At 38.6% G+C, this 12,941-nt stretch overlaps 1 protein-coding gene across 2 annotated transcripts in view; it reads right to left on the bottom strand.

Moving 5' to 3' along the window:
* PRRC1 (proline rich coiled-coil 1) overlaps nucleotides 1-12,286 on the bottom strand; it is a 43,655-nt gene extending 31,369 nt beyond the window's left edge. Inside the window, exons 1-6 of one of the 2 annotated variants that reach the window (XM_079916979.1) lie at nucleotides 12,164-12,280; nucleotides 11,731-11,890; nucleotides 7,600-7,735; nucleotides 6,115-6,504; nucleotides 3,688-3,848; nucleotides 1,014-1,116 (exon numbers count right to left, since the gene is read on the bottom strand). In XM_079916979.1, coding sequence (XP_079773105.1) covers nucleotides 1,014-1,116; nucleotides 3,688-3,848; nucleotides 6,115-6,504; nucleotides 7,600-7,714 — 769 coding nt within the window. In that variant the 5' untranslated portion in view covers nucleotides 7,715-7,735; nucleotides 11,731-11,890; nucleotides 12,164-12,280. Of the gene's footprint in view, nucleotides 1-1,013; nucleotides 1,117-3,687; nucleotides 3,849-6,114; nucleotides 6,505-7,599; nucleotides 7,736-11,730; nucleotides 11,891-12,163 lie in introns of both variants that reach the window. The other variant, XM_079916978.1, reaches the window with a different exon arrangement.
* Between the last annotated feature and the right edge of the window lie 655 nt (nucleotides 12,287-12,941).

Genomic DNA, 12,941 nt, shown 5'->3' with positions numbered 1-12,941 from the left:
TATATGAAATCAGTATATATGGTAGGGTCCAATTTCTAAACCCTGGCAATTACAAACACAGAGAACAATTCAGCTGAGTTAATTCTTTGATTCAATTTTCCACTTAAAGGGAAGCAAAGAAGCTAAGTGTTAGCTCCACCACGTTGTGTAACCTAGGATAATAATAAAGCTCTCTGAACACAAGTTCCTCATCTAAAACTTGAGAAAAATAACACCTAGCTTGCAGAGCTCTTACGGGAATTAGTATCTGGCAGATCAAGCATTTAATAAATGGTGCTTATCATTATTAGGTCTTGCCCTTTGACATTTACTAGACAATTACCAACAGACTCAAGACTTATGAAAGCTACTGACTTTTTATTGCTGCTGAAAAATCTCTGTTCAAGTACCTGGTGCATAGCTTTGGCCACTAAATTGTTATCTTCAACAGAATTACTAATAATTGGTCACAAATCCTGCTAAAAGATTATGTTATTTCACTTACTGGATATGTACATAAAAAATTAATCCTCCAGTTAACCGTCTGGAGGATTATTGGTAATGAGGATTCAATAAAGTAGCTTTCCCAACAAATCTAGTAATGACATATTATTAGTAAATAGATTAACAGCCTATAAAAATTTTATTCCTGAGTTACACATGAACACATTTAATTAAGATAGATAACTGGAGAAATGTCAAAACCAAATATGAACAAAGCAACACTTCAAATGTCAACAGTGAATGGTAAAATTCTTATAAAGCAACACTAACCATATTCATAATTAAAATCAGTAAGTATACTAATAATTCAAATCATTTTTACTCCTCCAAAGTTCATTCTGGGAAGTTTTCAAAATTTATTTAGTGGTGACTAAGAAAAAGATGAATTAAAAGTATCAAAACCAAGACTGACAATCAATGTAAGAATATAGGAGGATTTTCACTAATTACAAGACCTGTGGGATTACACCCAGTGGCTGACATGAGCACATACTTTATATGGCAGATGCTGCTCTATTTTATGTACATACTGATATATGGAGCCATGCCAGGGTCCAGCGTTGTAATCATACTTTCTACTGAATGTTTTGTTTTATCAAGCACAGATTTCACCATAGGGTTCCCAGCCACACCCTGCACAGAACAAATTCACATGTAAATACTCATTCTAAGCAAAGAACACCATGATTACCGGATGGTGAGGAAAAAAAAAATTTTTTTTAAGTTTCCAATGCATTGCAGACCTATACTTTTGTAAAATATAAGAACACTAAGGTTATGGCAATGTCAAATTGCTATGAAATTTCAAAATGCTTCCTCTCAATTTCTCTTCTCATCTCATCATAGATTGACAGCAATCTACTGACCCCACTTCGAGCAACACTGGCCTGGGAAGTATGTTTACTGTATATATATGTATGTGTGTATGTATATATGTTTATTTCATTTCTATGTATACCTATATTTTTATTTCATTTCATTACTATTTATTTATCTATATAAAAGACTAGGCAAAACTTGTCCATCAAGGTCCCAAATAAAGACTGCAATTGGATGTCTCTGAAGACTCATATTTTGTTCCCTAATATAAAAATAAAAACAGTAAAAACATTTCTTTTCTTATCTTTATTTCCCAGAGTTACTTATTACCTTAATATATAATACTCTGTTCTATGAAAGTTTCTTTTTTCCTACTTCCTATTTGTTTTGTTCCCAAATTCTCCCTTTTAATAAAGCCAGACCTAGTCCTCTGAATTCCTAAAACCACACTATTAGACAGAAGGAACCAGATCTGAGTATTTCCTTCCATCTATGCTTCTTCCACAGTCAAAGAGACTTAGAGATGGCATCTGGCTAACAGGCCATGATTCCACCTGTCCCAACCTACTACTAAACTAAGGAGATTCAGAAAAACAGATGAGTTCATAACACTGATATTTAAGACTGTCCACCCATCTTATGCTGAATATTAGAAGAATTATTTACAAGATCTGTAGGGTTGAACTGAGTATTACAACTGGTAACTGACATGCTGACACATGCTCTTAACGAGGAAAAGAAGTGACAGTCTCTACATAAAGAAGACCCTTAAAAAGCACAAAGTGATATAAAGAAGCAAGCTTAGAAAAATGCCATCTTTCTGATACTTTAAAACTCAAACACTGTAAATCAGTTTAACCAGCTACCAATTTAAAAATATGTTTAACATGTAATTAAATTGCAGCCAAACGCTCAGAATATTGAGGGGAACTTGACAAAGCGATTCTAAAATTCATTAAGAAAAATAAATAGAAAAGACCAGCAAAGAAAAATTTTGAAAACAGCAAACTTACACAACCAAATGCTGATCTGCCTTTATGAATGCAGAGACTCAGAACTGACTTTTCTATCTGACTCATCTATGAATACTCTTCATCCCCACCTCAGCAGAGTAGGCTTTCAATAAATATTAGTGTAATAAACAAACAGTTACAATAATTAAAATAGTGTGGTACTGTTGCAAGGACAGGCAAAGCAGTGAAATAAAATACAGAGTGCAGAAACTGAGGTTAACACACAATTTAGTAACTAAGGTAAAGGTAACATATCAAATCACTGGGATATGATTTTGGAACAGTCGATTAAGTGGTTGGAAAAAAATTAAGTTTGATTTCTACCTCATATAATATAGTAAAGTAAGTATCAGCTATATCAACTTGGTAAGTAAAAAAAATGAAACCACAAGAAAATTAGAAGAAATCATAAAAAAACATCATATAATATAGTAGGTAAATGTGATTTTTAACATTTAAAAAAATTGGAAAAAAAATTGATAGAAGTGACTCCCCAAAATTTAGAAGGCTTTGTGTCAATAAAGCATAATAAAGTTGAAATGTAAGATAAAAATGGAGGCTACTGCAACATATGATAGCATATAATAAAATATTCTTCTTACATTAAGAGTTCTTATCAATTCATTAAAAAAGAAAATCATCCCAATTCAAAACTGAGCAAAGAACATGAATATAGACTTCATGAAATAAAAATACAAATGGCCAAAAATCACATTAAATAAAGTTCAAATTGAGTAACAAAGAAATGCAAATTTAAACAAGGTATTATTTTTTGCCTATCAAATTAGAAAATACTACACTTCAATTAATAAAATCACTGCTGGCAAATGTATGATGTTATGACAGTGTATCTTGGTATAACCTTCCTGGAGAGCAATATGTATCAGTAATTTTTTAAATGTCCACACTGACATTTACCAAGAATTAACTCTGATAAAACAGAGATGCACATAAAGATTGGCATACAAGAGTGCTCATCATAATTTAATTAATAAGAATTACAATTAGAAAATGCCAATAACAGGTAAGTGAAATATAACATGGGAAATAAATGCAATGACATGTTGGGCAAAGTAGCCTGAAGAATTATAGCTGGGAAGATGTTCATGATACACGCTAGGTAGACAAACAAAAGACACAAAATTGTGTCCACGTGTCACTACTCCAGTTTGCTTTTCACTAAAAAAGAGATACATTTACATAGATATGTGCATCCAAAAGACAGAGGAACTATAGAAAAAGTGTAATAAGAATAAAAGGTATTTTAATTTTTCCTTACACCTCTTTGTATTTTCAAAATTCTCTCTAATGAATATCTGTTAGTTTTATAATTAAAAAATTAAACGTGATTTTTAAAGTAAACACCCCTTACCTTAATAAAACCCCAGAGTCCACCAGCAGATGCTTCATCCTGCCCTCTACCAATTCTAGGATCTTCTTGCTGCTCTGGAAAAGTTATGGCTGATGCGGTTCCAGTTCCCTGTGCCAGAGACGTCAAACCAGCTTGCTGAGTAATGGGAGTTGGCAGAATACCTAGTTAATGGCAAAAATGTTAATATATGTAATTTATTCCATAAACTATTTCCTATAAAAAGAAGATACAACATATGAGATGAGTAGTTCAAAACAGCTTTAATAATGTAACTATATACTCAGGCATTTCAACACTGAGATATGAGCTCAAAGAATCACCTAAACCTTTATAAAATATACAAAATTCCAAAGAAGAAATTTCTTTCCCTCTTCATAAGCTTACACCAAGTGCCCTGAAAATGGACAGAAAATATACATCCAAAAGTACTTCGTGTTTGCCCTATGAGCACTTGGATGCAGACAGCTACAGTCCGAATCTCTTTAAAGCATAAAAATAGCTGATACGAGCACTCAAGCCCATCATACAAAAAGCATGTAAAAATTAGTAAACATATCCACATAGCCTATTTTAACTCAAAAAAAAATCACATACACATGGGTGTCATACTTGTACTCTCGAAAAATTTTTATTTGTTAAGGTAGACAAGCCAAGTTGGATTATAAAATCACAACAAAATTGTTTCTTTTCCTAAAATGAGAAACAATAGGCAGAATATGACAGGATGAAGTTTTGATATTGATTTCCAATAACCATTCCTGGGAAGTCGAAAAAGTAGGTGTAACTGACCTAGAAAATAAAATAGTCCAATTCCACCAACTCATGGCACATACACTTATTTGTTTTTGAACTTTTACCTGGCTAAATAAAACTACTCCCTGGACCATTCAGTCCTAATAATTTTTTAAGTAAAACTTTTAAAAAAACTCTCAGACTTCACCTTGATGTTTCTCTATAACTGCACAAAATGTTAGGACAAAAGTTTCGAATTCTGTCTGACATTCCACATACTAATCATGTACTAAGTTTTATATCATATAAAAATCATATATTAAGTAACATCAGCTTTATTTTAATAATTTAAATGAAAACAGGAAGCTCTGGAGATCAAGGAAAAGGGAATGAAACATTCATGCACAGTAACAGGACCCCTCATACACTGCTGGTGAGAAAGTAAAACGGTGCAGCTGCTTTGGAAAATAGTCTGGTAGTTGTTCAAAAGTCAGCAATTCTGACATGCACCCCAGTGTTCACAGCACAGCACTATTTAAAACAGCCAAGACATGGAAGCAACCTGAATGTCCATCGACAAATGAATGGAGATATATATATATATATATATACACACACACATATACAATGGAACGTCACTCAGCCATAAAAAAGAATGAAATACTGCCATTTGCAGCAACATGGATGTACCTAGAGATTATCATACTAAGTGAAGTAAGTCAGACAAAGACAAGTATCATATGGTATCACTTATATGTGGAATCTAAAAAACGGTGCAAATGAACTTATTTACAAAACAGAAATAGACTCACAGACATACAAAAAAACCTTATGGTTATCAAAGGAGCAGGAGGTGGGTAAATTAGGAGTTTGGGATTAACAGATACACACTACTATATATAAAACAGATAAACAACAAGGACCTACTGTATAGCACATGGAACTCTACACAATATCTTGTAATAACCTATAATGGAAGAGAATCTGAAAAAGAATATAGATATATGTATAACTGAATAACTATGCTGTACACCTGAAACTAACACAATGTTATAAAGCAACTATACTTCAGTTAAAAAAAAAAACCCTCCAGGAAAAAAAAAGTCAGCAATTCTGCACCTAGGTATAAACCCAAGAGAAATGAAAACATGTTCACATAAAACCCTGCACACAAAGGTTCACAGAATCAGTATTCACAATAGGCAAAAAGTGCAAACAACCCAACAGTTTATCAACTGATGAAATGCATAAACACAACGTGGTATATCCATACAATGGAATATTATTCAGTCTTAAAAGGGAAGTTCTGACACATGCTACAACATGGATGAATCTTGAAAATATTACACTAAGTCACAAAAGACACATATTATGAGTCCATTTATATGAACTGTTCAAAATAAGCAAATTCATAGAAACAGAAAGTAGATTAGTGGTTCTGAGGGCCATGAGGATTGGGAGGAAGTAGGGAGTGACAGCTAATAGGTATGGGGTTTCTTTGGGGTTGATTAAAAGGTTCTAAAATTGATTTTGGTGATGGCTGCACAACTCGATAAAAACAGTAACAACTATTAATCTGTACACATGAAAGGGTTGAATTGTATGTGAATTATACCTTAATAAAGCTGTTTTAAAAAAAAATAAAACATTCACCATAACCACTTGTTTCAAAGTATCAGTGAGAGAGAGAATTACCTGTCACCGGAGGTGCAGAAAAAGACGGCATCAGGGGTGTCTGGGGAGCTCTTCCTGCATGTCCTCGTGTAATGTCATAGGCTGAGCCGACAGAGAATCCTGATGTGGGAGGACCCGAAGCGGGGGCAGATAAGAGAGTGTTTGGGGCAGAAGTGGAAGGTGGGAAGTGGGATAAAGGAGGGTTACTGAAGGCAGCAGCAGTTGGTGGAGAAACATGAGGTGGTAAAGAGGTAATGAGTGGAGGACCAGAAGGAACCGGTGAAGGAGGCACAAAGGGCAAGGGTGGCGAAGGCCTCACAGGAGGCAGGGACTGCTGAGGGGTGGAGAAAGTGTGTGGCGGCGGGGGCTGCACAGAGGACACGCTTGGAGAAGAGAAAGCGCTGGCCGCAGCTAGAAAAAGGAGGGCAGGAAAAAGTGCGTCAGTGAAATGTTTTTCACTTAGTTTTCAAAGTGTCTCATTACTGTCTTCTTGGAAAATTTTAAAATTTAACAGACCCTATCCCAAGAGTTATTTTTAAATGTGTGATGTGAAATATATGACTATGACTGAGTGCAAATGACTTTCAACTCCCATCAGTAAAAGCAGCAGATATGTAAAATTAAGTTATGGTATTGCAGACCTTTGTGTTTTTGTTTGTTTTGATGTGCTTTTAATAAAATAAAGCCGTTTTTCATCCCTGCTGATATGAGCATAAAACCTCACAATTTAAGGCTCAAACTTTGGTCAGAAGGTTAATCACCACAAAGTCACAGAACATTAGACAAAGCTAACACATACTTTTTAGGATATCTCTGTCATAACAAAGAAGATTTCTAGTCAGTATGAACATAAAAAACGAAAGTTAGGATAAAGCAAAACATATATGTTTTCTGTCTTTGGGCTTAAATTAAAAAAGGCTATCTCCCTTCGTCCTGGCAAAGATTACAGAATTTTTAATATACAGGCACATCTCATTTTATTTTGCTCCACTTTACAAATTGAAGGGTTGTGGCAACCCTTGTGTGAAGCAAGTCTATCGGCACCATTTTTCCCAACAGCATTTGTTCTTCGTGTCTCTGTGTGACATTTTAGTAACGCTCACATTTCAAACTTTTTCATTATTATTATATTTGTTATGGTGATCTGCGATCTTTGATGTTACTAATGCAAAAAGATGACAACTCGCTAAAAGCTCAGATGATGATCAGCATTTTTAAGCAATACTTTAGCAAAGTTTTTACTTAAGGTACGTACATTCTTTGACATAATATATTGCACACTTAACAGACTACAGTATGGTGTAACCATAGTTTTTATATGCACTGGGAAACAAAAAAATTCATGTGACTCACTTTATTGCAATATTCACTTTATTGTACTGGTCTGGAACTGAACTCACAGTATCTCTGAGGTATGCCTTTATGCTTTTTTTAAATGACTCTGAGAAAAGATAACAGTATCTTGACTAACCTCAAAACATACTGATGCTAGACAACTGCATGTACCTAAAGGGGCTGGGGGGGGAGATGGCTGTGCCGCTGTGGCAGCAACAGCCAGTCCTGTTGAACCTGGTGGAGGAGTCCCAGGTGGTGTTGTCTCTATTCCACTCTCTTCCATCATTTTTCTTCAATTACGGTAAAACTGTAAAAATATTAAAATGTAATAAATATTACACAGTAATAAAAAGTATATTTTTAAACCTTGTATAGTTAGAGAATAGTTTTTTAAAATAATCAACAGACAGATGTCTGTCTTTACTGTTTATAATGCCACTTATCTCCAGGTGAAGGGTTTGTCAAAATTCCTAATAGTCTGTGAGAATATTTAGCGTGCAAACAATCTGAGACATTTTCACACACCTACTCCATTACTGAGAAATAATTTTACGTTAACTAAGTAATTAATTACCCAATATATTTCAAATAGTAAATTACTAATTTAATTTCTGCCACATGGATGCATGGTAGATTTATATCTAGATTCCAGTCACTATTACTTTTAAAATAAAAATAAGTTATTTAAAGTATTCTTGAAACACTTCCTCTCTCATTAAGCAGTGTATGAGGGCTACTCCTGTTAACAGTAAAAAAAAATTTTTTACTGTGTTCGATTCCCAGGTTTTCTTAGTCTACACTCTAAAATGTGCCCCATAATGGCTAAATGATATGTCTTGGGTTTTAGAAATTTTAACTGTAGCAAAAATGCCACTAGATAGCATTTTGTCCTAACAGTCAAAAATGGGTTACAAAATGTGGGAAAACTACCTTAAAAATTACAAATTTTCAAGCCTGCCTCAAGTATAAAATCAAAACTTCTAAACCTACCAAATTAAGTTTTTGAAGTTTTTACTCATTTAACAAATATTCAGTAACGGTCAACCACTTGCCAAGCACTGTACTGATGCCTCTGGAAATACAGTGTAAGCAAAACAAACGGGATACTTAAAGTCCGGTCCGGGAGACAGTCAAACAATGACAGCAACATAACAATGAACTATAGCCTGAATGATGTGCTCTGAGAGCAAGAACAACTCTGCTCGCTGGGAATACGGTTTTGACTTGTGGACAGAAAAGGGTTCCCCAAGGAAGTCACATATAAGCTGAGATCTGAGGGACGATCAGAATTTAATTAGGCAAGGGAAAGGAGCTAAAGAGGGCACATGCCAGAAAAAGTGAATACAGAGAAGGTATAAAGGCCCTGGAAGGTTGAGGGACACTGACACATTCAAGAAAACGCATGCAGCAGAAAGGAATAATGAGGACCGGAGACATGGAGAAGAACTCAGACTGCGCTGACACGTCTAAGCCAAATTAAAGAGCTGGGTCTTTTAAGAACAGAAACTCACTGTGGGGCATTCAAACTGGGAATGACACATTGGGTCTTTTCACTTTTTTAAAGAAATTTCAGATTCACAAGAAGATGCCAAAATAGAGCAGACTTCATGAGTACCTTAAACCCAGTTTCTGCCCATGATGGCATCCTACATAACTAGACTACGGTGATAAAACCCAGGAAATTAACACTGGCACAATGCGAGTAACTGAACTACAGACCTTATTTGGATTTCACCTGTTTTTACATTCGTGTGTGTGTGTGTGTGTGTGTGTGTGTGTGTGTGTGTGTGTGTAGTTCTATGAAGTTTCATCATATGCACTGACTCATGTAGCTACCACCACAATCAGGACACAGAACTGTTCCATCACCCCAACGAAACTCCCACATGCTGCTCCTTGGTCACACCCTCTCATCAACGATAAGCTCTGGCAACCGACTGTTCTCTACCATTTTCTCATTTCATGAATGTTATGTAAATAGAATCATACAGCACACAACTTTCTGAGATTGGCTTTTTTCACTCCACAGAATGCTCTTAAGATCCATCCAAATTGTTGGATATATCAATGGTTGGTTCTTTATTGCTGAAGAGTATTCCATTTTATAGTTGTACCACTGTTTGCTTATCCATTTATTTGTTGAAGGACATTTAGGCTGATTCCAGCTTTTGGCCATTCATATTTGGGTTTTGCAAAAATTCCTCTGACCACAGTATGCAGTTTGTGCCTTAGGGCAGTCAGAGTAGATGCAGAGAGACCATTAAGAAGGATACAGAAGTAGTTCAAATAACGTCCTAGGTTAGTGATTCTCAAATGGGGAGTGGAGGAGGGTCATTCTGCCCCTCTCCCCCCAAGGGTCATTTGGCAATGTCTGGAGACATATTTGGTTGTCAGAACTAGGGGGTATTACTGGTATCTAGTAGGTAAAGGCTGGGGATACTGCTAAAAATCCTACAATGCACAGGATGCCTCCACAAGAAAGAGTTATCTGGCCCCAGACTAAGGTGATGATAGTGGAGATGGAGAGAGTGGATAGACTCAAGCAATGTTTAGGTGGTTAACACTCAGTGACTGACTGGATATGGGGTCCAGGAGGGGGAGAGGCATGACTTGCACAACTGGAGAGATGGTGGTGCCATTCAGTGAGACAGGGATCACTGGAGGAGGTCAAGGTGTATGTCTGACATCCTGGGAGAGGAGGGATTATGCAGTATTTAATACTGGACCTGCTAAGTTCAAGCTCCTTGAAACGTCCAAGTACCGGTGACTTGGTCTGCAGCTCAGCAACCACATAAATGCGGGCTTCATCAGTTTACTGATAGTCTCTAAAGCCATGTGCTGAAAAGAGATTCTATGAGAAGACCAGGAGAAAAAAGATGGCCCAACGAACCCTTGAGGAAGAGCCCAGGAGGAAAAAAACAGCCTGCAGAGAAGAATGAAAGACCAGAAAGATAGGAAGAAAACCAGGAGGCTGTGGTGTCCAAAAGCCAGAGAAGAGTGTTTCAAGGTAGGAATGGGCAACAGTGTCAAATGCTACAGAAAAGACAAATAGGATGATATATGAAAAAGTCAATAGATTTGCCAAACTGGAGATGAAACCTAGTGAGAGCCGTTTCCATAGGAGGAGTGGGGATAGAAGCCAATTTCAGCTGGACTGAGGTGTGAGGTGAAGCAAATGTGTACAACACTTTCAAAAAGTTCTGTTGTGAATGTAGAGGAAAGATCTATGGCAGTAAGTAGAAAACACGTATCCAGAGAAGCAAAATCCTTTCATTCAATACATACAGACAAAGGGACAGAATGGCCTTCTGGGGACTTTATCACCCCCTGATAAAGCTACCTCTTTTCTTCATCTCATTTTTCTACTGGTTATTCATCTTCCTCCTACAGATGCTACCAATTCTCACAGTAATTAGTAGAAATCATATTTAAAGATAAATATTAATTAATGCATTTGCAAAAGAACCTGTACAATGAATACAACCCATAAAATGGAATAATTGGTCAATTTCTTTCTGTCTTTAAAAGCCACACTATTTGAGAATTGGCTTAATGACAATATTGGGTAAATTTTGGATGCATAAACATACCTTTTACTAAAGAAAAGCTCTTGTGATAAAAGTAACAGCAAAATGTCAGAGTTGGTAAAGGTTCTAGTGCTCATTCTCGACACAAAAAGGATATTAATGTATCAGCATTAAACAAAAAGTGATGGGAAAAAAAGTGATGGAAATGGCTTGGAAAATTGAGTCCTCAGTCTCTGGACCGACCCTGATCTTCCAATTTGCTTGTGTCTTGGTTCTTCAGTTAAAAAAAGTAGGTGGTTACTTATAAAGATACAAGAAAAGGTTTGATAAATGTAAAAGCTTGTTAAAAGCGATTATTATTGTTGATTACCGGTTCAAAAGATAACCTCTACTACCCTTTAGTGAGCACTGCTACAGGAAGGTCTGAGTTTTGTCTCTGCATTCCCACTTCTTATCCCAAAATAACTTCCATAAACGTTCACTGACAAAATAGCAGCTGTACAGGGAAAAGACTGGAATGCCAAAATGCGTCACGTTCGCAGAAATCTACATGTTGTCTCTTAAAATAACTACTTGGAATGACAAAAACTCTCTTGGATTGGACAAATTCTGCCAATCTACAGAACAGGCTATCCGGCAAACTTGCCCGAAGCAGTTCCCAGGAACGAACAAAGAGACAGCACAGTCCAAAAGCCCTCTGGAGCGGCGCTAGGCACCGATGGGGGAACCCACGGGAAAGGAAGCTACATCCCATTGCCCGTCCCCGTTTGCTGACCTAGGAGTCTCCCAGGCGGTAGCGGCCTCTCCCCAAGCTCTGCCACGTCTCCAGGCCGCGCCGGGCCGAGCTAAGGTCAATGGGCTCCTGCCTCCTTATCTCCCCTCCGGCCAGCGCGGTGGAAGGTGGAGCCAAACAACCCGGGGCGCCGGTCCCGGAACTGGAGCAAAGTGCCGGATAAGACCCCCGGGCCGCACCCACCGTGTAAGCCGCGGCGGGAACAGCTTGCCTCTCGAAGCGCACCCTGAACCCTGCATGCACCCACGGCCCGCGCCCGGACTGCACGACGGCGTAACTCCCAAACTACCCTCGCTCTCGGGGCGCCTGCCGGCCCGCCCACCTCGCACCACGGCGCCCCTGGGCACCGGTTTGGGAGCCCGCGTCCCGTCCGGCCGCCCGCATGCACCCGCGTTACTGCCAGGCTGACGCTCACCTGCGGGCCGGAGAGAGTGTCTGCGTGGCAGTGAAAAGCGGGGACTACGGAGGCTGAGCTGTAGGACTACGACTACGAGAAGACGAGCAAGATGCAGGAAACCGCTCGCCGCGCACGCCCCCGCCTCCAAGATGGCCACCGTAGGTGCACTTCCCTGCGCTGCCACGTCGGCCGCGCGCCGCCCCGCCCCGCGCCACGCCCCGTCTCGCTCGCCCGGAGCCCTGACCCGCGGCCGCAAATTTAACCTGCTGGAGTACTTGGGGCCAAAGATCCGCCTGCCCGCAGGGGTGGGTGCTGCCCAGCTCTAGGAGCATTCTGCAGCAGAGCTGCCCAACTTTCCACGCCGCAACCTCCGTACGCGAGAATGGAACCCTTGTTACCGGGTGTAGCTCACTTACTCTGTGCCGTGGCCGCCCGCGGGGATGACGATGAACCAGCCCGGGTCGTCCAGTCCAGTCCCCGCCTCCAGGAAGGACCTTGCTCCGGAAACAGGAGACTTATCCTATGTATTTTCAAAGATTTCCAAATAATAGCGGTTGCATCAAGAAAGAGAGAGAGCACGGTGGCAGCTACCATACTGATTTCCCCCCCAAAGTTCATGTATTACACATTCTTTTTTTTTAATGGAAAACCAAAGATTATCCACTTTCTTAACCTTACGTGCTGCACTTAAAACAGTTCCTGAAAGTCGGTGCTCAATAATGTACACTAAATAAATCAATGAATAGAGTGCAATGGAGGAATATAAAGAATTTGCAATCAGAAGTCCTGTTTAGGT

Source organism: Stenella coeruleoalba (assembly GCF_951394435.1).
Source record: "Stenella coeruleoalba genome assembly, chromosome: 3".
In the NCBI taxonomy this organism is placed as follows: Eukaryota; Metazoa; Chordata; class Mammalia; order Artiodactyla; family Delphinidae; genus Stenella; species Stenella coeruleoalba.
Note: the sequence above shows the minus strand (reverse complement) of the source record. Positions and strands in the feature narration are given on the sequence as shown.